This window comes from Triticum urartu, chromosome 2A (assembly GCF_056163025.1).
Source record: "Triticum urartu cultivar PI428250 chromosome 2A, HENAU_Tu73, whole genome shotgun sequence".
Classification (NCBI taxonomy): domain Eukaryota; kingdom Viridiplantae; phylum Streptophyta; class Magnoliopsida; order Poales; family Poaceae; genus Triticum; species Triticum urartu.
The window spans coordinates 103,829,971-103,854,169 of NC_141874.1; the positions used below are offsets into that span (position 1 = coordinate 103,829,971).

The 24,199-nt window shown below is 47.3% G+C and overlaps 4 protein-coding genes across 5 annotated transcripts; 2 read left to right on the forward strand and 2 right to left on the reverse strand.

The window, feature by feature from the left end:
* Positions 1–1,119: 1,119 nt before the first annotated feature.
* On the reverse strand, positions 1,120–4,791 carry PRMT3 (protein arginine methyltransferase 3). Its single transcript, XM_048699198.2, has 7 exons — positions 4,341–4,791; positions 3,563–4,015; positions 3,338–3,435; positions 2,838–2,916; positions 2,495–2,755; positions 2,249–2,416; positions 1,120–1,960 (listed from the first exon to the last, which is right to left on the reverse strand). The coding sequence occupies exons 1-7, from the start codon at positions 4,644–4,646 to the stop codon at positions 1,520–1,522; spliced, it is 1,806 nt and encodes a 601-aa protein (XP_048555155.1). The 5' UTR covers positions 4,647–4,791; the 3' UTR covers positions 1,120–1,519.
* Positions 4,792–4,797: 6 nt separating this feature from the next.
* On the forward strand, positions 4,798–7,032 carry ZEU1 (P-loop containing nucleoside triphosphate hydrolases superfamily protein). 2 transcript variants are annotated; one of them, XM_048699200.2, is made up of 7 exons: positions 4,798–4,924; positions 5,028–5,090; positions 5,179–5,508; positions 5,677–5,788; positions 5,879–5,938; positions 6,340–6,444; positions 6,683–7,032. In XM_048699200.2, exons 2-7 carry the CDS (start codon positions 5,044–5,046, stop codon positions 6,791–6,793), a joined length of 765 nt encoding a protein of 254 aa, XP_048555157.1. In that variant the 5' UTR covers positions 4,798–4,924; positions 5,028–5,043; the 3' UTR covers positions 6,794–7,032. The 2 variants fall into 2 exon arrangements, with proteins under 2 accessions (XP_048555157.1, XP_048555158.1); XM_048699201.2 differs by lacking the exon at positions 5,028–5,090 and having other exon boundaries at positions 4,800–4,924.
* Positions 7,033–9,221: 2,189 nt separating this feature from the next.
* LOC125536077 (chemocyanin-like) lies at positions 9,222–10,084 on the forward strand. The gene is made up of 2 exons (XM_048699203.2): positions 9,222–9,563; positions 9,698–10,084. The coding sequence occupies exons 1-2, from the start codon at positions 9,380–9,382 to the stop codon at positions 9,922–9,924; spliced, it is 411 nt and encodes a 136-aa protein (XP_048555160.1). The 5' UTR covers positions 9,222–9,379; the 3' UTR covers positions 9,925–10,084.
* A 120-nt stretch (positions 10,085–10,204) lies between these two features.
* On the reverse strand, positions 10,205–12,801 carry LOC125536076 (eukaryotic translation initiation factor 6-2). Its single transcript, XM_048699202.2, has 8 exons — positions 12,667–12,801; positions 12,514–12,579; positions 11,788–11,884; positions 11,602–11,687; positions 11,477–11,521; positions 10,981–11,111; positions 10,777–10,887; positions 10,205–10,686 (listed from the first exon to the last, which is right to left on the reverse strand). Exons 2-8 carry the CDS (start codon positions 12,521–12,523, stop codon positions 10,429–10,431), a joined length of 738 nt encoding a protein of 245 aa, XP_048555159.1. The 5' UTR covers positions 12,524–12,579; positions 12,667–12,801; the 3' UTR covers positions 10,205–10,428.
* Positions 12,802–24,199: the final 11,398 nt, after the last annotated feature.

A 24,199-nucleotide genomic window follows, 5' to 3' on the forward strand; every position in this document is an offset into this window, starting at 1 on the left:
ACCGCCCTGAGGTCTTCCCCGCCGCCGCCCCGACCTGCCCGCCGCCGTTGCGTCGCCCCTCCGGGCCGTAACGTTGTGGCCCGCGGTCCACCGCCGTCCACACGCATTGACTTACACGTGATATGCGTCGCGCCGCCTCCCTTGGCGCGGGAACGTCACCGTCCACGCCGGTCTTCGTCACGCTGTCGGGTTCATGATCGCCTACTTCGAGCACCACCGTCGCGCTCCTTCTCTAGCCGCCGGGTGCCGCCTCCTTAGGCCGCTGCCGCCGCCGTTCTTCTTCCCGGTCCACGGCGACTACCTCGACACCGGCCACCCCGACTCGACATCGACCACGGGTCCCTCGCACGGGTACCTCGACCACGGCTACACCACCCTGCGCTCTCGGCTACCGTGACAAACGGCACAAAGGGCTATCGCCTTGCTTGAGCAACCTCGTCGGTTTTCACTCCAGCCATGACTTCCGCGATACATCGACCGTTACGACTGTGGGGGGTGTCCATCGGCTTACCTTCGGATTCTTCTCCAGTCTCATCGTCTGCGTCGCTACCGTTGTGACTGCGGGGGATGTTGAGTATAATGTTTATTAGGAAGTATATGATAGACTAGGATTTGTTCCTGCCTTGTCTTGTACTCCAAATTGGTCATTGTACTCCTATATATATACCCATGAGGCTCAAGCAATACAACAACAATTCCACCAATCCCTCTCTCCTTCTAACACTCCTCGTTGAGGGCTACGACTGCTTCAAACCACTTCTTCCTTCAGCCTTTTTTTCACGGAGACTTCTTTCTTAGGCCTTGTACAATGCTAGATGCTTCGAGAGGTGTTTTAAAAAATAAACCGGATTTTTCTAAAGCACCGATGTCTATTTCTACAGGAGAGACGTCTAATTAAGTGTCTGCCCGATACATATAAACACGGTGTTTAAAAAATCTGATTTATTTCTCCAAGCACCTTGCATTGTACACGACGTTAGCACACTAGTACACTACTAGAGGACTGCGTCGACGGAACATACCCATCAAAGCCCTTGTTTCAGTCTCGCAGTCTTTCCTTTGTGTAAAAAATTATCTAAAAAACTTCTGTTCCAGAAGAATATTCATTTTAAAAGCTCGTCACAAAAGAAGTTGCACATAACGCTATTAAACCCTACATTTTGCAGTTTATTATGCAGCTAAGGAACAGCGATGGTGATGTACTCCCACTACGAAAGTGGAACATTTCCACTTGTATCATGTGAACATCTTACATTGGTGGATTGACATTCAAATTTGCCCGGGTTCATTTCACAGGTACACACATCTCACAGGACACTAACTCACACTGGCCACTAAAAAGTATACCTTCAGCCCGCTTTCATCTTCACCTGAACTTCAGTTGGACCAAGTGCTCCCTACCACCATAGAGAAGTTTTCAACTCAACCTAAAGATACGAAGAATCGCTGTGGGTGACCGAACAGCTCCGACGGTGGAAAAGGTAAAGGGCAAAATTTCATCACAAGGGCAGCACTTCGCTCAAAGGTTGAAGATCTGAGCTGGCCAGCTGTGCTTCTGGCCATCTGAGCTGATTCCGGTGGTTTCGATTGATATGTCTATGCTGCGGTGCTCGGAGGCCCTCACGATGCTGATGCGGGATCTGATCGTGGCAGCTGGGCACTCTGCTGAGCCAACTGATGCAGATGAGCCAACGACTGATTTCTCATTTGTAATCGCTACGGGCTCTTCAAAGGTGAAGATTGTTTGCGACCAGTGAGTTGGTGTGGAGAAAGGAGAGGTGGACAGGACCACAGGCTTGTCCTTGCAGAATCTGTCCGTGAAGCCAGTGTCAAACCACAAGACAATGCCATGGCACCAGGTTACTCCTGGTACAGCAGCTGCACCGCTTTCAGGAAGCCTTAGCTCCAAGCTCGCGGTGAAATCCATTTCACTTTCCTTCATAGTTGCCAGATCAAAATACTGCATATACAATAAGGAAACCAAGATGTTAGATTACAAATACCTGCATTGTTAGGACATCTGAGCACAGTGGATCAAATATTGTAATTATTGATTCTTTGGTACATTTATTTTTATCAGGAGCCTTTGAGTACATTGACTCTGTGAATTACACTTAGTAGTGAAATATAGAATTTATATCCATAAGTCTATAAAAACTAACTTCTTTAGCTCCATATAGCAATCATCTTCAGCAAAAATGAGGAAGATTGAGAAGTGAAATAAGTATTCAGAGTTCCTAGGACTTACATGGAGTACAGCAGTATCTGTCACAATATCCTTAGAATCAAGTACATCAACTACAGGAAATCGAGCCGAACTCCCTGTTACTTCTTTGCCAATACATGACATATCAAAGCCATACACATTTTCCCAAAATGGTAAGCTAGTTCCACCCCTCCCAAAACCAGCACCAAGCTATGGAACAGAAGAAACAAGTTATCAACTGCAGAAACTGGAGACAAACAATATAGGCAAGCATTGCTACAAACTTACAATTGTTGCAGTATCCGGGAGAATAGCACCACCAGGTTTTAGGAAATGATCGCGTGCATATATGACTGAACTGAGCATGGATTCATACAATAGGCAGTATCCCATCCACTCACTTACTAACACATCAAAGCCATTGGGTGGAACTACTATTTTATGGTCTAGCTCTTCAGCCTTGGTATGCACAACACTTATCACTTGAGGGCTACCTTTTTGTTTTGTTTGCGCATTCTCGTCATATAATAAACCATTATTTTTTGTCACCTGCATTTGTTCTATAACTGTGAGACAGAAATCATGGTACAAAGAGACCAGAAGTTTGGCATTATGATTGGGAAAAGCATACTTGTGTAGCCACAGAAGACATCTTTGCACTCCCATCAACCGCAACAACTCTAGATGCACCAGCCTTCGCTGCAAAAAGACTATGAGAAGAATCTGTCAGCAACAGCCCAAAGGCAGGGACAGAATGACAATTCACTATTAAGAATAATGATATCAGTTAAAGACCAGCCTTGCACTTTGATGATATGAGCACTAGACCACATGCAATCAGTTCGAATCGAATATTGCATTTAGAAATTTAAACCAAATCAGAACTCTCGCTAACAAGCTATTGAGCATACTGGACCTAGTCAAGCGATTATTATTATTTATTTATTGCAAAAGAAGTGATTATTTTACTTTTACTTGTACAAATCATAATTATTACCAGTGTTTTTCTTTCTCAGTAGTTTATGCGCAGTGTGCCTGGGCTGAACCCGAGACTGCCACCAAGCATCAGGCGTCATGGTAAGACAAAGTAAACCACGATTGCAAAAGCATTTCGCATCCTACATTACATACCTTAAAATTCCTGTACCACAACCAACATCCAGTACAGTTGCTCCATTCATGAGGCTAGGGTTGTCCAAAAGGGCATCTCTGTAAGCGTCTGTTCTTACCTGAAAAGGTTGGGCACAGTGGGAGAGTTAGATGATATTGTGAATCATAATAGCCCATATGTGAAATCAAAGCAACACGCATATGTTGAAGGAACCTATTAATCACATATGACAAGAGTTCACGTACTTTGTCGCCCAGCATCTCCCTATGAATGCCAAATGAACTATAAGACCCAAAGTAGTTGTCATCCACTTTTTTAATTTCCTTGGCAGTAACACTAGCACGTGTAATCTTCAGCTGCCTATCAGTCTGTTCCTCTGAAAGAGACCCATTGTTATCTCCACCATTACTTTCAGTAGTAACTGCTTTCTCAAACCTAGCACTGATGTCAGAACAATCGTCGATAATGGTGTTTAGACCATTCCCCTGCAGTTCACCTGACCTCCCATTGCCCGCTGAACACTCCCCTGTTTCCACTGGCATCTCACAGTCCTCGTCATCTTCATCATCAAAGATGGACAAACTGTGCAGCAGCGAGTCATCTTCCATGAATGGCTTCAGGTATGAGTCCTCCGCCCATGGAACCTTCCCCTCAAGTTGGGAAATCTCTGGGCAGCTCCAACACTTATTCTCTGCAACCTACATACCAAAGGACCCATAAGTCATGGAATGCAGCAAACAAGCACAAAATTCAACAAAATTGCTATAGACGCAGCCTATATATCAATCATAAGGCCCATAAGCCATGGAATGCAGCAAACAAGCACAAAATTCACCAGAATTTCTATCTAAGTCAACCATGAAATGGAACTAGTGGATTGGTTCCTGACACTGGTAACCTCATACGACCACAAAAGTTTTAGCACAGCAATTAACTTCGCGCTGTGCGTAATCGATAGTGAAACAATCGAGCTGAGAAGCTGCTCGGCGCGGTCATGGAAGCAAGGGGGGAGAGGAGGCGCACCTTGGAGCGCACAAAATTGATGAGCTTGATGCAACCGTAGAAATCCAGCCCGAGCTCCCGAACGAGCTTGTGGAAATCGAACCCGTGCTCGGAGCCGCAGTGCGCGAAGAGGGGGCCGTCGGAGTCGAACCGCGCGCTGCAGAACAGGCAGAGGAGGCCGCCGCCGCCGCCCGCCGCGTCGTCGCCGTCCGACTCCCAGTCGTCCCACCCCTCCTCCTCTTCCTCATCCTCGTCGTCCTCGTAGTCGTCGCCGTTGTCCCGGGGCAGCTCAGGCTTGGGCGGGAGCTCGCGCGCCTGGGTCGCCATGGCCAATTTGCTTCTTGGTCGAGGGAGGAGCAGCGGCGAGCGGCTCGGTTAAACCCTAGGCGAAAGCTTAAGCCCTGGACGGATGAGGCTAGTGATTGGGCTGGGCCGGGCCGTGATATCCGAAAGAGAGAGGCTGCAAGGTGGGCCCGGCCCATAAGATGTAGAGAAGACCCGAGTCTCCGGTCTCCACCAACCCGCCCTTCGTCTCGCCCCCTTCCTCTCGCCGTCGGCGCCGCCGCCATCCACCGGAGACAGCCGTCCGCCGCTACCCGGCCCAGGTAAGATCTCCTCTCATCTCCTCTTTCCCCCCTCCACACCATCGCGCTTGTAAGAATAGAGCGTCGAGGCCTGGAACAGCACTGATAGAGGGCGGAATCGTAGGTGTACTCGCCTGTGCATGACTGCGTTGGTTCGGCTCGCCGGGAGAGCAGCTTCTTGGAGCAGGTGAGGCTCCAAGACTGAAGCTCCCCTCAACCACAGTCCGCGTGCATACAACCTTGAGCTTACTGTGTGCGTGCGATCTTCCTCGCAGGGGCGCCGCCAGCATCGCGGCTCCACGTGGCCTCGGCTTGTTCCCGCAGCGCAGGGCCGCGTTCCAGGGTGCGAGGATGGACAACGGCGGCGGCAAGGGCGGCCGCGGCGCGCTCATAGTCCTGGAAGGGCTGGACAGGAGCGGCAAGTCGTCGCAGTGCGCCCGGCTGCTGTCCTTTCTGGAAGGGAAGGGCTGCGCAACCGAAGGGTGGCGCTTCCCGGACAGAGACACCAGCGTCGGGAAGATGATCTCCGCGTACCTTTCCAACGAGTCGCAGCTCGATGACCGGACCATCCATTTGCTATTCAGCGCGAACCGCTGGGAGAAAAGGTTTGTTGGTGTTGTGAAATCTCAGTTTATGCAGTCTAATAGGTATTCAGGTCGAAAGAAATTCTTGGGTGGTGCCTATGTGATCTGTAGTATGCACACTGTGTGCAATAGTTCAGATGTTGGTATGGTTCTGAATATGGAGCTGTTTGTTGGGTTTGTCATGTACAGAAGTTTGATGGAGAGCAAGCTACTTGGTGGAACCACACTCATCGTTGACCGCTACTCTTATTCTGGAGTGGCATTTTCTGCTGCTAAAGGACTTGATATTGGGTGGTGCAAGGTCAGCCAGATACCTGTTTAACAAGCTTGAGGCATGCGCCTTCTTATGTGTGAAATGCTGACAAGTATTGCCTATTTTTTAATATTGCAGGCCCCTGAGGTTGGACTGCTAGCTCCAGATCTTGTAATATATCTTGATGTACAACCAGAGGTACTGCATTGCTCCTAATTCTTTCTATGGGTTCAAAGCAACTAATATTTAGGTTATGCATTGCTTGCAATGCTTATTTCATGCTTTTGTACCTTTGAATGGTTCAGTTCCCTCATACTGGGTGATGATGGCCACCATATGCCCATAATCCTATATCAAACAACCATACAGATAAAACTCAGTGATGGTGATGCACCTAAGATGTTCATCTATATTCAGTGACGAAACAAACAATATGTGTCAGTTGTATGTCATTCTGCTTAAGGTAGGAAACATGAAAAATCTGTAGTTGAGCATATTCTTTGCACACTTAGAATCTGTAGCAAAAAGTACCCTTCTCTGCAGTTGATTACTCGGGTAATCCGAATTTCATAAAGGTAAATCTGAAATTCCTGTTTCAGAAAGCGGCCGAAAGAGGAGGCTATGGGGGTGAAAGATACGAAAGAGTTGAGTTCCAAAAGAGAGTTGCTGAGCATTACTATTCACTCCGTGATTCGACATGGAAGGTAACTTATGCCACACAAAAACGTGCTGACATAGGGCCCTGTATTTGCTTTGCCACGTTTGCTCGCAACTCAGAGTCCATGTGAGGTATATAGTCAAGGAGGTGCAAGTTGAAGTGAAGCAGTATACATGTCTAGAATTTATGGAAGAACAAACTGAGGAACCCTGCCGTAGATTCTTTTGCAACCGTTTTTCATGTGAACCTCAATGGCTTACTGCATTTCTTTTTCTGTCATGAAGGTCGTCGATGGTTCCCTTCCCATGGAGACCGTGGAAGAACAGCTAAGAGAACTAGCCATGAATTGCATTTCAGAATGCCAAGACAAGCAACTTACCAATCTTCCCTGGTAGAGTGGGACAAACCAGAGTCACATTGGCACTCTCTTTAGTGTGTGATTGACTGTTTCTCCGTTAGATCTCTTTTAAGTGTGTGATTGACTGTTACTCTGGATGAGATTCAGGCACATCATTTCTTTCCCCATTTATGTGTGTGATGGACCCTCAGCATTGCTGATTGCTTTACCCATTTATTTACTCTGACACCTGCGCGCAGATCCTCGATATATCTATGAAGTGGCATTTTTTTTCCACGGAGCTTTATATAGTGGTCTCGTACCATTTACTGAATCTGGTGTGCTTTTTATTTCGAGTAAAATGTATCTGAAACATTGAAAATGTGTCAGTTTAGTCCAATAACTTTGAAATTGCAGTTTTAGGTCCTAAAACTATTGGAAGCGTGCCAGTTTAGTCCTATAACTTTTAAACTGCTGTTTGGGATTCCAAAACTATATAAGTTTGTTCATCTCAGGTCCTAAGCTTGCATAGCTAGCATTGACCTACCGTTGTGTCGCTTGGAGATGCTTGAATTGTTGCGACGTTGACCCAATGGACCTACCAGGTTAACTTCTGCGTCGTCCCGCACTAGTGACTATTTCCCAGTGTGGCCATGCTTGTGCACAAGCAACAACATGCACGACCAACTCTACAGCAAGGGTATAGGGGCAAGGACAATGCCATGAGAGGGGGAGGGGGGGGGGGGGGGGGGGGGGGGGGGGGGGGTGACGTCCTCCATCCTGATTGGCTTGATGTCTCTTCAGTGGCCGCGCCCAGGGAGAGGGATGTCATCCTCCATGCTGACCGGCTCGGGGTCTCCTCGGCATCCACGCCAAAACCTCTTAGCGAGGTTGCCTTGTAGCTCATGGGCGCGAAGGTGGAGGGCATGCAAGTTACAACACACACTATGATGTTGAAGCGTATGGACCACTTTTGGGGGAGTAAACACATATAAAGTGCTCTTTTGAAAAAATGTACTCCCTCTGTTACAGTTTAGAAGGCACAGTTAAATTTGCGTGCGTTTCCACAATAGACAAGGTTTAGGGCGTATTGCATTTATTTCTAGTGGCTAATTAGTACTCCGATATACTATTTCTATATGCATGCGTAGTGTGAATGCTATTTTTTAACCCATCTCACAACCAATAGATAACCACCTAGATCCCAGAGAATTTTCAAGTGCGCCTTCTAAACCGTGACGGAGGGAGTACCATAGATGCTGGCCATGAAAGCTTAGGACCTGAGACGAACAAACTTGCATAGTTTTGGGACCCAAAACTGCAGTTTTGAAGTTATAGGACTAAACTGGCACACATTTAATAGTTTTGGGACCAAAAACTGCAGTTATGGAGTTATAGGACTAAACTGACACACTTCAATAGTTTTAGGACCCAAGCTGCAGTTTCAAAGTTATAGGACTAAACTGACACATTACCAATAATTTTAGGACTTACGATGCATTTTACTCTTTTATGTTTTATATGGAATCCTTTGTTCCATAATTCATTTATTTATCTCAGTAGCTGCATATGACCTATACAAAGTGCCTAAGTAGCTGATCCCCACTTCTTTTTATTTATCTCAACATGAACACATGCCATCTCATTAAAAGCCCACCTCAACATTGATGATCATTATCAGTTGATCCCCATTACTTCTATTCGACTCAACATGGACAAATCCCACCACAACAAAAGCTCACCACGACACGATATGTGAAAAGGTTTTTCATTATATTATGCGACTTATACTCAATAAAAACTAACTATAAAATTATCAAATGCAAATATGTATTATTAGTTTTAGTTAATATATTAATAATAATAATAATAATAATAATAATAATAAACATTCATATTTCATACCATCAAATCTCACAACAATAGATTGCAACTAAATCCCGCAGCAACGTGCGAGAGTATGGTCTAATCTAGTTATTACTATATACTTATACATGGGTCCAGGACGCCACTTTTCGTTTTTCTCCACGCCTTGCATGCTTCCATGGAACAAGGCATTCTTCTAAGGCTGGTCATAGTGGGGAGTAACTTAGACTAGTGTCATATGCATGACACTAGTCTAAGTTACTACCCCATAGTGCAAAGTATCTTAGTAGTAGTGTCATAGTTGGTTTCATTTATTGACTTATAGACTCATTTTACCTCGGGAAGCGCTATGTTACAGTAACATATTATGTTACTCCAAGCACCTCTCTCCTCATTAAATACTTGCCACATAAGCAAAATTGTTTCGGGATGTATTAAGTTACTAACTAAGTTACCCCACCATGACTAGCCTAACTCAATTATTGTCGGTTGATCGTCGGCGGCCGGTCCAACCCTTAAATTCCTTTCCACTTTACGCTTTCAGAAAGGAAAAACATATGCGGGGTCGTAGTATATTGCCGGCAGTACTTGATTTCCACACTCCTTTCCGCACACTTGGCCTCACACGTACTCACGTCTGCACTCCGGCGAGCCTATAAAACCACGCCGGCGACGCCATTGTAGCAACAGCCACCGTACCCTTCACAGTCCACACTTGACAATCTGCTCTGTTTCTACTCGAGCTAGTGACTGATCGGTATTCGGTAGCTAGCTAGCAATGGCGGCGCGGGGAATTGCAGGCGGCAACATGGCGGTGGTGGTGGGCGTGCTGCTCGTCTGCGCGTTCCTCCACGCGGGGGTGGCGGAGTCGGCGGAGTTCACCGTCGGCGACGGCGGCGGCTGGTCCGTCAGCGCCGGCTCCTGGCCCAACGGCAAGCGCTTCAAGGGCCGCGACGTCCTTGGTACGTACATCCTCTGTTTCTAGATGTAACTAGAGATAGGACATGCATACATACATACATACATACATGGATCGATGTCTGCTGCATGAAAATTGGTGGTTGATGCATGCGGATTTGGGTACGTGTGCATGCAGTGTTCAATTACGACCCGACGGCGCACGACGTGGTGGCCGTGTCGGCGGAGGGGTACCGGGCGTGCGCCGCGCCGAGCGGCGCCAAGGTGTATAAGTCCGGGGCCGACCGCGTCACGCTCGCCCTCGGCCCGAACTACTTCATCTCCAGCGTCCCCGGCGACTGCCAGGCCGGGATGAAGATCACCGTCACCGCCGCCAAGCAGGGCCGCATCGGCGGAGCGTCCTAATTCAGTCTACAATATACCAAGTTCTCGGCCCATGTGTTGATTATTATGGTAAAGGTGTACTGTGCTGTTTTATTTCCACTACGTATGTGTAATGGTTTTGTACCCGTATACAATAAGCGAGCAAAAGGCATGTGCCGATTATCATTTTGATCTGCCATCACACAGCTGAGGACCTGTGCATATTTTTTATGTAACGGAGCAAGATGTTTTTCCAATTGCAAAAACAACAATGCATGAATCGTCAATGTAGATGTAGCCAAAGTTGGGCAATGCTCGAATATAAAACCAACATCACTCGCAGTTATAAGATTCTAATATCACAAAAGCGCAAGAGCACGTCTTCCAATACCGTAAGCTTTACGAGTACAAAGCATATAAGTGTGTAGTTCCAGATTCAGAAGACAGACAGAAGTAACAGCTTAGACAGGCACGTTTTTTTTGCTACTGTCAACCAAGAGTACAGCTCAAGAACCAACCACACCGCACCGCATGCCCTTTGATCATTTAGACATAGCTGTCAATCAGCGACTTCCTCATGTCATCGACGATCGCCGTGGGCTGGCCTTCTCTCAACTTGAAGACGCTCTCAATGACGGACAGCTCGGTAGCCGTGGTGTCTGAGCCACAGAAGGCGGTCCAGTCGTTCACCGTCATGCCCGCAGCAATGACCTCGCTACCACGGTTCACGGTTCCAGCGACAAGAGGGACTTGGAGGAGTGTGGACAGCTCATCAAGATCTTCAATGGATGTGTGAGGATGGACCTGTGCCACAAAGGAATTGCACATTAACAACTTAACCAATTTTTGCAGAAACATGTAGATCAGAGGTATGCAAATGCAGCAACAACATACCAGTCCACCCCTGTTAGAGAATGCACAGTAGCTGCCAACAAGGATATTTCCTGCAATCGTCTGACGGAACACCTCAACCCCAAGCACATCTGCAATAAGCTCCTCAGTTGCCTGGGGAACCAAACAGGAGATAGTTTAGTTGAAGGTAAGCTAGGAAAGGCACAGGGTCAGCAAACAGACATCACTAGGGATGTATAGGCATACCTTGTCAAGGTCAGGGTGTGTGAGCGCAACATGGTCATTGCAGGATATGCAATTGCCAAGGGCAGACAGCCTTTCATCGATGCGCTGAACAACCACTTGATCAGGTATGCAGTTCCTCAGATGCTGAAGCTCTAGAAAATTTTGAAATCCCATAAACATAATAAGCATCACGAAAATCATAATATCACTTGCCTACAGAAATCATGCCTCTCTAGTTGCAAGATTTCTAAGAACTGATACATTACAAGTGCCTGAAGAAACCAGCCTCTATATACATACCAAATCTCTAAGCAACTTCTATGTAATTCCAATAGTATCAACAGTCCTGAAGTACTAAAATCAACTTGAAAGTGCATGCTGGTAGAAAGCAACTTCGTATTCAAAGCATATTAAACCATAAGAGCACTGTGCAGTACGTAACAAGTCAACAACACACAAGACATAACAGAATTATGCAAACAATTGCATCGTAGATTGAGGTACTGTAACAGAGTACCTTGATCAGTGGTTGTGTGTGGCAAGAGAAGTCCATTCTTGTTTCCTGGGGTCATCAAGGTGGTGGTAAGTACACTACAAGTGAGTGAATAGCTCAAATGACTGAATATAAGTTCAAATGCTAACCAACGCAGAGGCGACCAATTATTCTAGTGCCACCGATAGAGGTCTTGACCACAGGAATGACATCTGCAAGCTCAGACTCAAATGTACTGCATAGGTATTCAAAAGATCAATCAGTTAGAGCTGGTTATTCCTCTGCTTCCACCAAAAGTCCAAAGAGCTAAACCAAAGAAAACATCCATTGCTAACCTGTAGAAATTCTCTGATCCTCCAATTGCAACCAGACAGTAGGCATTTGTGAGCTTGGAGAAAACACCAACTTCACAGTTGTTCTCAAACTGGATACCTACAGAAACCACATAGCAAAGAACAAGGTCAAAACCCAAAGGCTACAAGAAGCAGAGTTGCCACAAACAGTACAGCAACTCAGACTAGAAGGGTAATGACTTGTACTGAAAAATCACATAGGAACTTCTAACACTTATCACAGGCACAAGAGCATCCACTTGGAGGTGTACCACATGATTAAACATCACGATTTCATATTCTCAGAGCACAACAGCACCACTTGTATATGAAATGGGGATGTGGTTAACTTAACTGCAATCTCTCATCAGAGTGCGCAACAAACAGCTGCTCATCACAAACTCAAAGCTAATCTAAACATTAATTCGAACTCTAAATCCTAGATACCGAAGAATAAATCATATCCAGACAGTTGAGAATCCTTTCGAAAGGACCAACCTACAACATCTCTAATATGCTGCCTAAATACCAACTGTTCTCAACATCTAGCCACGAAATCGACACTCCATAACATCCCCTAAACGCGCACCGCAGCCGCGGCGACCAACCAATCAGTCAATCCGAACAGTGAAAAAACCGAGAGGATTCGACAGCCACAGCCGCCCCTTCCGATGCCACTGAATTCGTGGGGGACAAAACTCGCACTGGAGAAAGGGACGGGGAGCTTACGGGTCGCCATGGTCGATTCCTCTTCTTCGCCTCAGCCGCTTCTCGTCTGCAGCAGCAAGCGCGCACCTGCAGATCAAACGCGCGGATGATTCAGCGAGCGGCCGGGCAGGGGAGAGGGATCGCTGGTGCGGGAGAAGGAAGCGGGCGGCGAACCGGGAGGGGGCGGGGGCCGGGGGGCGGTGGCCGCTGCGGTGGGAGCTAGGGTTTGGGAGCTCGACTTCCGAGAGAATGGGGAACGGGGGGGAGAGCCGTGGCAGCGTGGTATATGAGCACGGGCCGCTAGGAGAGACGGCGGCGGCATTGTGTGGGCCGGACGGGCTGGTCCTGTTAGGTCGAGACGTCACAGCCGGCCCGTGCTGATGCTATGGCCCGAGGCTCTCATTCGTGTGTACGGCCCACCCATCGCCGTTGGGCTTCTCTCACTGCGAAATGTTTTTTTTTTGAAACTTAGTTCGACTTTATTCAGTCATAAAAGGCAGGGATTTCTATCTGCAAAATACATTCTGGAGGATCATGCACCCAGACCATACTACGATTATTCGCTACTCCTTCCTTTGCTAGTAAATGCGCAGCTCCATTGGCTGTCCTCCGAACTCATGTCACCTTCCATTCCAGCGTCGCTAGCAGATTTTTCACCTCCTTAATCATTGGCCCCAACGTGGAAAGATCATCATTTTCACTCGGCAGCTTCCGTGCCACATCTTGGCAGTCCATCTCAATATGTACCTTTGCAAGGTTAAGATCTCCAGCCATCTGGGCAGCTCTCCTGCATGCTTGAAGCTCCGCCAATGCTGGATCACCACCATTAGGGTAGCTCTGACACGCCGCAGCAATGAAGGCTCTGTCTGCATTCCGGAAAACCACCCCCCCCCCCCCCGCGTCCCCCTTCTCTCCTTCTTTGGTAGTTGCACCATCAACATTAGCCTTAATCCAGCCATGATCAGGAGCGCTCCACTTCTGTATTGGTATAGATCGAGGGGTCTTGCTGTCCTTACCATGCACCTGCTGCCACTCCTCCATGAGCCTCTTGATCATCGTAACCATGTCACTCGCCTCCTCGATCCTCGTCCCTTCACGTGTGTTGTTTCTTGCCATCCACGGCGCATACAGGCCCTGCACCGTGATCGCTCGGGCATCGTCCAACGCATCACCAAACCAGGACATGAGCCATTGGGATAGTGCACTCTGGGAACGAACTGACTCCGGCGGATCGCCACTGGTGTTCCCAACTCCGAGCACACCAAGGTCCAGAATTTTGCCGAATGAGGGCATCGCCAAAACATGTGTAAGTTTGTCTCCTCCCTTCCACACACAACACAAAACACTCCCGGTTTGATCTTGCGCCTATGCAACTCCGAGCCCACCGCAAGCCCATTACGGATCAGACGCCACGTGTGGATCTTCATCCTGCCCGGCGCCACTGTATCCCATAGATTCATCCACGCTTTATGGCTCGCCCCCGATGAAGAGGACCCAGGATTCCCGCTTTTAGCCTTCCTCAGCGCCATACCAAGATGGTAAGCTGATCTGACCGTGAACTCCCCGTTCTTCGTATAATTCCAAGCGAGATAATCCTCCACCATCGGCCCCCCTACTGTTATCTTCCTGATATCGCATGCTTCACCGGGAGGAAACATATGTTGCACCTTCGCCATATCCCAGCCCGTGCCCGTTGCATTCAGCAGGTCACCAACTCTAGTTATACCCGGGACAAAAACCTGGCCAGTGGCTTCAGGCTGCCCTTCCGCGGGATCCAGTTATCGTGGTGAATCCGGATTCTGGATCCATCACCAATGCGCCAAATAAGCCCTTCTAACAGCAGTTCCCGGTCGTGAATTATGCTCCTGGATGTAAAGGACCCCCCCACTCGGACAAGTAGCATTAAAAATAGAGCTATCTGGGTAATATCTAGCTTTGAGTACTCTTGCGCACAAAGAGTTTGGCACCTGAAGCAACCTCCAAGCTTATTTTGCAAGCAAGGCTTGGTTAAACATTTCCGGGTCCCTGAATCCAAGCCCCCCTTCTTTCTTCCTCGTGCACATCTTATCCCATGCAATCCAGTGTACTCTCTTCTCACCGTTCTCCTCACCCCACCAGAAGTTTGAAGATATAGATGACAGGTTCCCGCACATTTTCTTAGTGAGTTGAAAACAGCTCATGGTGAGAGTTGGAGTAGACTGAAGCCCTGACTTGATCAAAACCTCCCTGGCCATCTTGGTTAGTCCTTGTCCCTTCCAACCTGACACCTTCCCTTTAGCGCTCTCCTTGACATACTGGAAAGTTCCCTTCTTGGATTTCCCAACGATTTCCCAACCTGACACCTTCCCTTTAGTAAATTGTGATTTAATATCGCTCGCTGAGCGCCTCCGAAGAGATGCGCAAAGTTTGCTTGAGAGCCACCTTTTCATCCTCATCACACCCATTCCCAAAAAATATTGCTGATTTATCCAAGTTTACTTTCTGTCCTGAAGCCCCCTCATAATCCTGCAAGATAGCACGTAGGCAAAGATAGTTATCTTGAGACCCTTCCAAGAACACAATACTATCGTCAGCGAAAAGCAAATGAGTGACCGTGGGGTCAGTGCTCCCAAACGAGACACCCTTGATCCTCTTTTCCTCCTGGGCGTGTTTCAACAAAGCTGAGAATCCCTCGACACAAAAGAGAAAAAGGTAGGGTGACAAAGGATCCCCTGCCTGAGTCCTCTAGATGGGAGAAATCTGTGTGAGAGACCACCATTCAGCTAAACCAAAAAACTTGCTGTCCTGACACACCTCATGATCATCTCTCTCCAGTGAGTAGAGAAGCCATACTGTGTCATCACCTGGTCGAGAAAAGTCCACTCCACCCTGTCATATGCCTTCATCATATCAAGCTTAATCGCGCAAAGTGGTTTCCTCCTCTTCCTCTTCCTAATTGCATGAACGCACTCATAGGCCACCAACACGTTATCCGTTATTAACCTCCCTGGGATGAACGTACTTTGCTCCTCCGCTATCAGCATTGGCAACACCTACTTGAGCCTGTTTGCCAATGTTTTTGACGCGATCTTATACAATATATTGCACAAACTAATGGGTCGGAACTGAGCCAGCATCTCCGGTGAAGCCACCTTGGGAATCATCACAATCACGGTGTCGTTAAGACCTTCCGGTGTCGTCCTCCCCGCCAAGAAATCACGAATAGCTGCACACACCTCCTCTTTCACCAACGACCAGTGTTGTTGGTAAAACATCGCCGGGAATCCATCCGGGCCTGGAGCTTTCGTTGGTCCCATCTGAAATAATGCTTTCTCAATTTTCACATCTGTGAACGGTGCTGACAATCTAGCATTCATCTCATCCGTTACGGTCGTCTCAATGTGTTGCAAAATCTTGTCCACATCCCTTGACCCCTCGGATGTGAACAACTTCTCATAAAAGTTTGCAGCCATCACACACATGCCATCATCATCAGTACATTTAGTTCCATCCTCCCTACGTAACGCCTTAACCGTATTTTTCATCTTCCTATGCGAGGCTCTGTTCTGGAAGTACTGAGTGTTTTGATCGTCGTATTGTAACCAGTCCACTCTTGATCTCTGCTTGTAGTATATCTCCTCTCGCTCGTATAACTCATGCAACTAGTCCTCATGTCTTTTATCTCCTGCCTATATACTCACTGGGAAATGTTTTGAAAAACCTAATATACTCTGTCTCAAAAAAACGTAATATACTCTGGAAATCCTCGATTCATGATAAACTGGAAATGACATTTCTAACTTCCATTAAAGAGGTTTTAACTTACAAAATTTCACATTAATTTAACAAATAATTTTCATGTATTGCAATATAAAAAGCACGAGTTAAGATGGTAATTTTCCGAGATTTTTGAAAATTTTAGTGTCGTGTTATAGTTATTCTTCCAAGGTTGTGGTAAAATATTATAATTTCATCTAGTCACTCATATGTTGCTAAATATTTACTGTAGATTTGTAAATATCACCCAAAGTTTGTGAATAAATGGTGTACCTTCCTCTAATTACTCAGACGTTTTGGAAACTTCATTGTAATTCTGTAATCAAAGGTTGTGAGAAAATGGAATACCTTTCCCTAGTAACTCATATGTTTGGTATTTGTTGCATCTTAACTACTTTGATTTGATCTTGTATGTACCAGAAAATTTGTGTTCTCCATGCATGCGTATATTGTTTTTATGTGATATTTCTACAAAAAATAAATTGTTTTTGGGATGTGCATGTTATCTGAAATATTCAAAGAAAATATTTCTACATTTAACATGAAATTATACGATGATTTGACACGTGTGGGTATACAAGTAAACAATACTTGTGGGTATACAAATTTACTGCTGCAATACACATCCTTCTATCACATCATGGAGAAAACAAGTAAAATTTATGAAGGAACAATACTCACAAATATCCACAAATATGTTTCAACTGTGTTATTCAAACAAACAAGTTACAATGCCTCGGACCGCACATCTTGGAGGTTCGCTCGCCTCCACCGGCTACTCTGATGGCGACAGGAGGAAGGGAGCATGTACTTTGTGTCCGCTTGTCTCCAGTAGTCTACTATCTTACTTAGATTTTCGGCTGTCTATGGCTTCGTCGACGACGGTGGATATGGCACTGTTAAATAAGTTTCTGTTTCAAATCTTTCACCAAAGTTGTGGTTCTGTTGTCTATCGATGTTGGATCTAAGAGGCGGTGTCTACATCGTCTCGGGTCCTTAAGAGGCGGTGTCTACATCGTCTCGGGTCCTTTGGATTTGGGCAGGTGCTTGCATGTGTCGGTGCATTGCTATTGAGGTGATGGTCTTCTTCTCCATGTTCTTTGCCGTGGTGGTGTTGTGATCAGCCATTGGGGTGACGTTCTTATTGTTTTCCTGACAACAATGAGACTATGGTATCATTTTTTTCACTTGGTGTCTCCCTAACGTGACAGGTCGCTCTCTAGTGATTCGTGCTCCCGCTCTATCGCTGCGCTGCTTTCACCATCATCGTTGCGAACAGTGGCGGAGCTTGAGCCAAAAATATGGGGGAAGGGGGGCATGGGCTTGAGGGGGGGGGGGGGGGGGGGGGCAAACATAATTATTTTCAACTGATGTTTAGTGAAAAATAAGCTTAATAGACAGGGATATTGGCTTGATTTCCTTTGAGCTGGGGAGGGGGGGGGGGCATGGCCCAGGTTGGCCCCCACTAAACTCCGCCATTGATTGCGAAGTCGATGAGAGTTTTGTTTAGGGCATGGTTTGGCTCTAGGACTTTTTGTCTACACAAGTCTTCTGCGATGGCGGCTCGGGATGTTTGTTCACCTGGACCTTAACACGACGATTTTCTGACTGTAGGACAGGTGTTAGGTCGGCTTTGGTGATGGAGCGGCGGTGGCGGCACACGTTCTACTCTGAGTTCGCGTGGCTCTCCGAGAACCTGCTTGTGTTTTTAAGATGTCTTGTGTCGTGTGGCTCTCCGAGAACCTGGTTGTGTTTTTTAAGATGCGCCGTATACGTGGGGCGCAGTCGAACCAGCACGGTAGCTTTACTGCCAGCTCATGGGCCCGCGGAAGTGCGGAGGAGGAAGATGCCCAAGGAGAATCAACGAAACGATGGACGCGGCAAGGGAAACAGAGCAAATCGTTGAGGGAGAGCTCGGCGGTGCGGTGCGGTGCGGCGGAACACCATTGTAAAAGCTTTTTCTCCCAGGAAGGATAGGCAGGGGACCAGCTCGATTTGGATCTGGACACCGATGACCCGAATCTGGCTGGCACTCATACAGTATCATCCCTGGTAATATTCCCTCGATATCGATCCGGGGAGCTGGATCTGTGCGAGTGACTGAACTGAACCTCTTTGACAGGCACGGTAAGTTCTGTACTTCTATCTGTCAGCTGGCAGTCCTCACAAGCCATGTGATGCTACCATTACCATGCAGAGGAGAGCTGCGCGTGAAATTCTGTAGAAGAAGAGAACGAATGGTCCACAGGAGAACCGACCCAGTTATCCTCTATCCAGTCCTCCCGATAAGCGCTGCTGACGACGACGAGCCTACAGTTTTTCTCGCCATCTCGGTCGGTCGTTCGTTCGATGGATGCCACAATGTGCCGCAGCCCGCGCAGATTATTACGCACGCGCGTACGCACGCACGCCCGGATAAGACAGCGACGAAAAACAGCGCTGGAATCCGGAGCGCGGACACCGCTGCCGCCGTTGGGTTCCGTTCCCCGAAAGCGACCGCCGATCCCGATCCCGTCCCGGCCCCGCCGTGTGATGCGGCTCTACGCAAATTAAGCAGATCAATCCCGTCCGCGTTCTAGTAGAAAGGAAAGAAGATGGCCGTCCAGATCGATCCATCGCACACTATCTTTTCTTTTTGCTATTTTAATCTGATTGCTTGCTTGCTTGCTTCGAGTGCAAAGAATGGATTTTTTTTTTGAACTTCGGCGACTTTAATTAATTCATAATCATATCCTTTACAATAAGCGGAATCAGGAAATCAGGAGGTTTATCAAGCCACACCCTTGACTCCTGACCTAAGAAACTAAAACGAGCAATAGTATGAGCGCACTCGTTTACATCACGCACACAATGATTTATTGTCGCCTTGCCGAAAAAACTCATCAACCTTCGACAATCGTCAGTAATTACTGTACCTGACGCCCGGTAATCATCTGGATTCTGGATAGCTTGAACAATCTCCATAGAATCACTCTCAATGGACAAAGAAAAAATGCCCATCTACTCAGCAAGTCGTAGTCCCAATAATAGCGCAAACGCCTCCATCGTTGGAGCGTCCATTGCATTCGGTTTATATTCCATGGCCGCTGCAACAAAACCTCCCTTCGAATCTCGTAAAATAGCACCACTTGCCCCTGCACCTGAGTCAACATGATATGAAGCATCAACATTAAGCTTTATACAGCCTGATGCTGGTCTAGACCATCTAGTCTGTCGTGAAGGAACTAGCTTCTTTTCTGCTACCCAGTTAGCAACGATACCCCTAATCTGTAGAGACGATCGTGCTGGCATACCAATCTCTTTATCATGGGACACTTGACGTCATTCCCACCAGATATACCAACACGCAACCATAGCCAATTCCACTACATTTTCTCCCTGGAACGAGACACCACCAGGTAAATTGGAGCATATTATCTCATCAAGTATCAATGAACCAGACCTATGGTGCTCAGCAATTGCGGCCACATTCGCGCCTAGGCCGAGTTCCTCCCATACCTCTCTAGCTCTGCCACAGATAAATAACATGTGCTTAAGGTCTTCAGGAACTACCTTGCACACCGGATAAGTCACTGGAGTTTTAATGTGTTTGTTCGCTAAATTACAGTAACAAGGCACAATTCCGTGTAGAGCTCTCCAAATAAAAATATGGATTTTGGGGGGATACTCAAATCCCAAAGTAATTTCCATACCGAATGTGATTGGTACATGACAATTTTTGGCCAATTGACGTTACAAGGATTATGCAAATTCCGCTTCCATCCCAAGAGCAAACAGATTTCATAGCATGGCAATTATGCAAGTTTGGGAGATTTACTGTCCGTTCGGCTTATCATGTGGAATGGAAAGCGGAGTATCGAACTAGAGCGGGTATTGATACTGGTGTGGGAAGGAGTGCAAAGAATGGATTAATTCAAGCGACTGCCTTCCTTCCTTCCTATTGCTCGTCGTAGTATATTACTCCTACTTCTTTGGCCCATCCGACCTGCCTTTTCATTCAGCTACTATCGCATCACCCGCTTAATTGATTGCATTACGCCTTGTACAATGCTAGATGCTTAGGGAGATGCTTAAAAAAGTAAACTGATTTTTTTTAAAGCATCGGTGTCTATTTTTTCTACTGAAAAGACATATAATTAAACGTCTAATATATAGATAAGCACTAGTATAAAAACACAAGACTTATTTATCTAAGCACCTTCTCTAAACGCCTTGCATTATACAAGGCCTTAATGATACGGCTTTGGAAGAGGATGGGTGGTTTAGTTTACTTCCGTGCCCCAATGGTGTTTCACCTGTTACTTTTCCATTCTACGCAGTTTATAGGCGCCATTAGGTGGAAAGTCTAAAGGCGCCAGCCGTCCAGCACACTGCCTATATGCAGAAGTGTTATATTACTACTAGTAAGTACCACCAGGCTACCAGCTTGATCATAAAATCGGATGGTTTTAGCAGGTGCAACCTAAAGGACTTTGTGGGCACCTGCAGCCGCACGCAGGGATTAAACATTCCGCCGACGGCTCGTGTTTCACGATCGGCCGGTTTAACAATTTAGTTTTCGCCTCTGCACATGAAGGTTTGGATGAATGATTGGATTAGAACTACTCCCTCCATTCTAAAATATAGTGCGTTCACGTTTCTCGAGGTTTAACTTTGACCATAAATTTAACTAACGAGACTAACTGAGGTGGACGAAAAAATTATATAATTGAAAATTTCTTTCGAATACGAATTCACTGATATAATTTTTGCTCCCGTCGCAATCGGTCTTGATAGTTAAATTTACGGTCAAAGTTGAAGCACGGGGATAGAGGAAGCACTACATTATGAAATGTAGGGAGTACGTAACGGGGAAGAATCTCTCATCTGCCTCGTGTTTTCACTGGTGTTTAGTACCGCCCACGGCTCAAGTGAAATTCTCCTTCAATTTAAGTAGGATACGAGATCGCCCAGGTCGCTTCCGCGGGCGTTTGGGCGAAACCCTAACGGCCGCTGCCGCCCCCTCCCCTCCCCCAGCTGCTGCCAGAGGGTGCCGCCAGCGAAGCCCAGTTGGCGGTAGGGCCCTTATCCCTCCTTCCTTGGTGGCTACGGCGCGGGATGTGGCGAGCGGGCGTGGAGCACGACGCTCCCGCAGGGCGTTGTCGCAACGTCTCGAACGGGCGGGCCTTGGATGCGGCGACGGCTGCGTGGCGAAGGTGGCGGGGCAGGGCAGCGGGGCATGATGGCGGGGCGGCTGGTGCTGGTTCCGTTAGATCTGGCACTTGGGGTCGCGGGCTGTGAGCAGCGAGGGTCGGTGTCCTCCGTCATGGCGGCGATGGCGTCAAGATGATGGAGGCCGCGGTGTGGTGGTGGTCCTTGTACTCTTGTCGCATCACGACAACGACCAACATGATCGATCCTCCTCGATCCAGCTGTCGACGTGTTCCAGAACTACTGCCGAAGATCTTGCCCAAGGATATCTGGACCATATAGTATCTGGTCGTGCATGTCCATATCAGCCTACATGGCTCCGGGAGGGCGTGTCGCGAAGCTCTGTTGTTTGTTGACACCATGGGACATGTTGGCATCTCGATTTCCATGGCACAGACAGCAGCGGAGAAAGTCTTGATGGCTAAGATCGGAGAATCAGTAAGGCGGATGGGGCCTTGTAGGCGATGGAGTCAGCCAGATGTTTGATAACTTCCAGTAGCAATAGTGTCAAGTGGGGGCGGCAGCACGTGAAGATTTCATTTTTGGTGGTGCTCCTCGGGTGCCGAGTCATGACTTTCACGATGAAAATCTAAGGTCTGGCCTTCATTGGTTTGTGCCTCGCAATTGCCTTGTTGAAGGTATTGTTTTGAGAGCCCAGTCTTTCTCCAGGGTGAAAACATATGATCTTGGATCGGGCGACGACGGCGCTTGTGTACTATTTCCTTCTTGAAGGCATCACATTTGAAGGCCTTTTATATTTTTCGGATTTCCTTCTTGAAGGCATCACATTTGAAGGCCTTTTATATTTTTCGGGTGTTGTCTTTGGTGGTGGTTGTGTGTGATGTTCAAAGGAGATGATCACTTTGGCGAGGCCATTTTTTCCTTTTCCTTTTCTTTTCGGGTTGTGTGCATCCTAGGTATCTTTGTGACTTCTTGTTGGCACAGAAGCCGGGTCTAATTGGTATATTCGTGATATTAATATATCCCCTTTTCAAAAAAAGAGGGGACCAGTCGACAAACACGAATGCGAGAGCCAGCCATCTAACACTGGTCGTATATAATTGAAACCGCATATAAATTAACATGACAAAATTCGTACAAACACGACGGACTTCATCAAAATTCGGATATAAAATAGTACAAATCGTCCATATATAACATGCCAATAAGGCCCTGTTTGTTTCAGCTTCGCTTAGATTTTAATCAGCCGTGGATTCGCTTCAATGGCAAAGCTGAGTACACTTTGAGGTGCTTCTGGAAATTGCACTAAAAATAATCAAAGTCCAGATTTAGCCTCATTGGAAAAGCTGATTCCAAATAGTTGTTTGTTTCAGATTTTAGATTCGGCTTCACTGGCAAAGCTGAATCTGGTCCCGGAATCCAAAACAAACAGGGCCTTAGGCTTCATCCAATAGTGTATGTATCTAAATGGTCGTCTCTATGTCCCATGGTACATCACGACAACGCGTACGTGCTACACAATATACACATTGCACAACCACACATACGGCCAACCACGCATCTACTATCCCTATAAAAAGAAGAGAGAGGCGGATCCAAATAATCCGAACCGTCTATTTACTAAATCCAAGGGTCTAAAATATCTCCGTGTTTAACGCAACAAGCCACGCTTAAGCCACGATCATTAACCCACACACCCTTTCGGAAAAAAACCGTTGCGCACTACGCCCACGCCCGCAGGACCTCTCCGCTCCTCCTTCCTCCCACGCCGGCCGCAAGCGTCCCTCGCCGCCCCCGCCTCCCGCGCTGGCCGCACGCCTCCCCTCCCTCGCCGGCCTGCCTCCCGCGCCGGCCGCCGCCACTCCCATGCCGACGACTGCTCCGGTCGCCGCCCCTACTCCTGAGGGCGCCGGGCGCCGAGAGGTCTAGGGAGTGGCCCATCGATACCGTCCTTCTCTGCTTGGTGGCCTCCATGGATGTGGGAGACCAGGTCGCCAGATCCGTCGTTGGCCGACCAAGGCTCCCCGAAGGACGGCGGCCGGAGCCTCGCCATCCACCTCCAACAGCCGCCTGGCACCCCATTGCTGCCCGCACGTCGCGTCCCTTCCCGACCAACATCGCCAACAACCTCCCAGATGCCGACATCGCCGGGCCTCATCGCCTCCCTCCCTGCTCTCCTCGCCGGACCTCCCCGCTGCCACCACACAGAACTGGCGCGCTCCCCGTTGGCTTTTCGACACCTCCACGAGCAGGCGACCCACGCGCACAACACTCTCCGCTGCACCAGGTGCTTGTGTTATTGCCTCAAAGATTGTGGTGCTAATCTTTTAGGATCACTAACTTGCTGGATTAATTTGTTCTGCCAAGTGAGGAAGTGATGGTGCACGAGGACGAGCTTCCTGGACAAGAAGATCTCTGTATGCTTCTCGATGGTGCAAAATTGAGGTGTTCTTAGTGACCTGTTCTGACTACTGATGGACATTATCTAACACATGTCTTTGAACTGAAAAATAATATAGTTGTTAAATGTTTATTCAGTTCAGAGATGCAAATATAATACCAGTTTGGTTTTTTTTTTCTATTTAAGGTCTTTATGTAAAATTTTCTTCATACTATGCTTGAAACAGTTCACTTTCTATTTAAGGTCTTTATGTAAAATTTTCTTCATACATTGCTGACCTAATTATCAGTTTGGTTTCAGTAGATATTTTTAGCTATTAATGATAATTAGGTCCAACTTTTTCTTTCATTTGGAGCAAGTTCACTTTCGCCTTATTATTGCTCTACATACTGATACAAA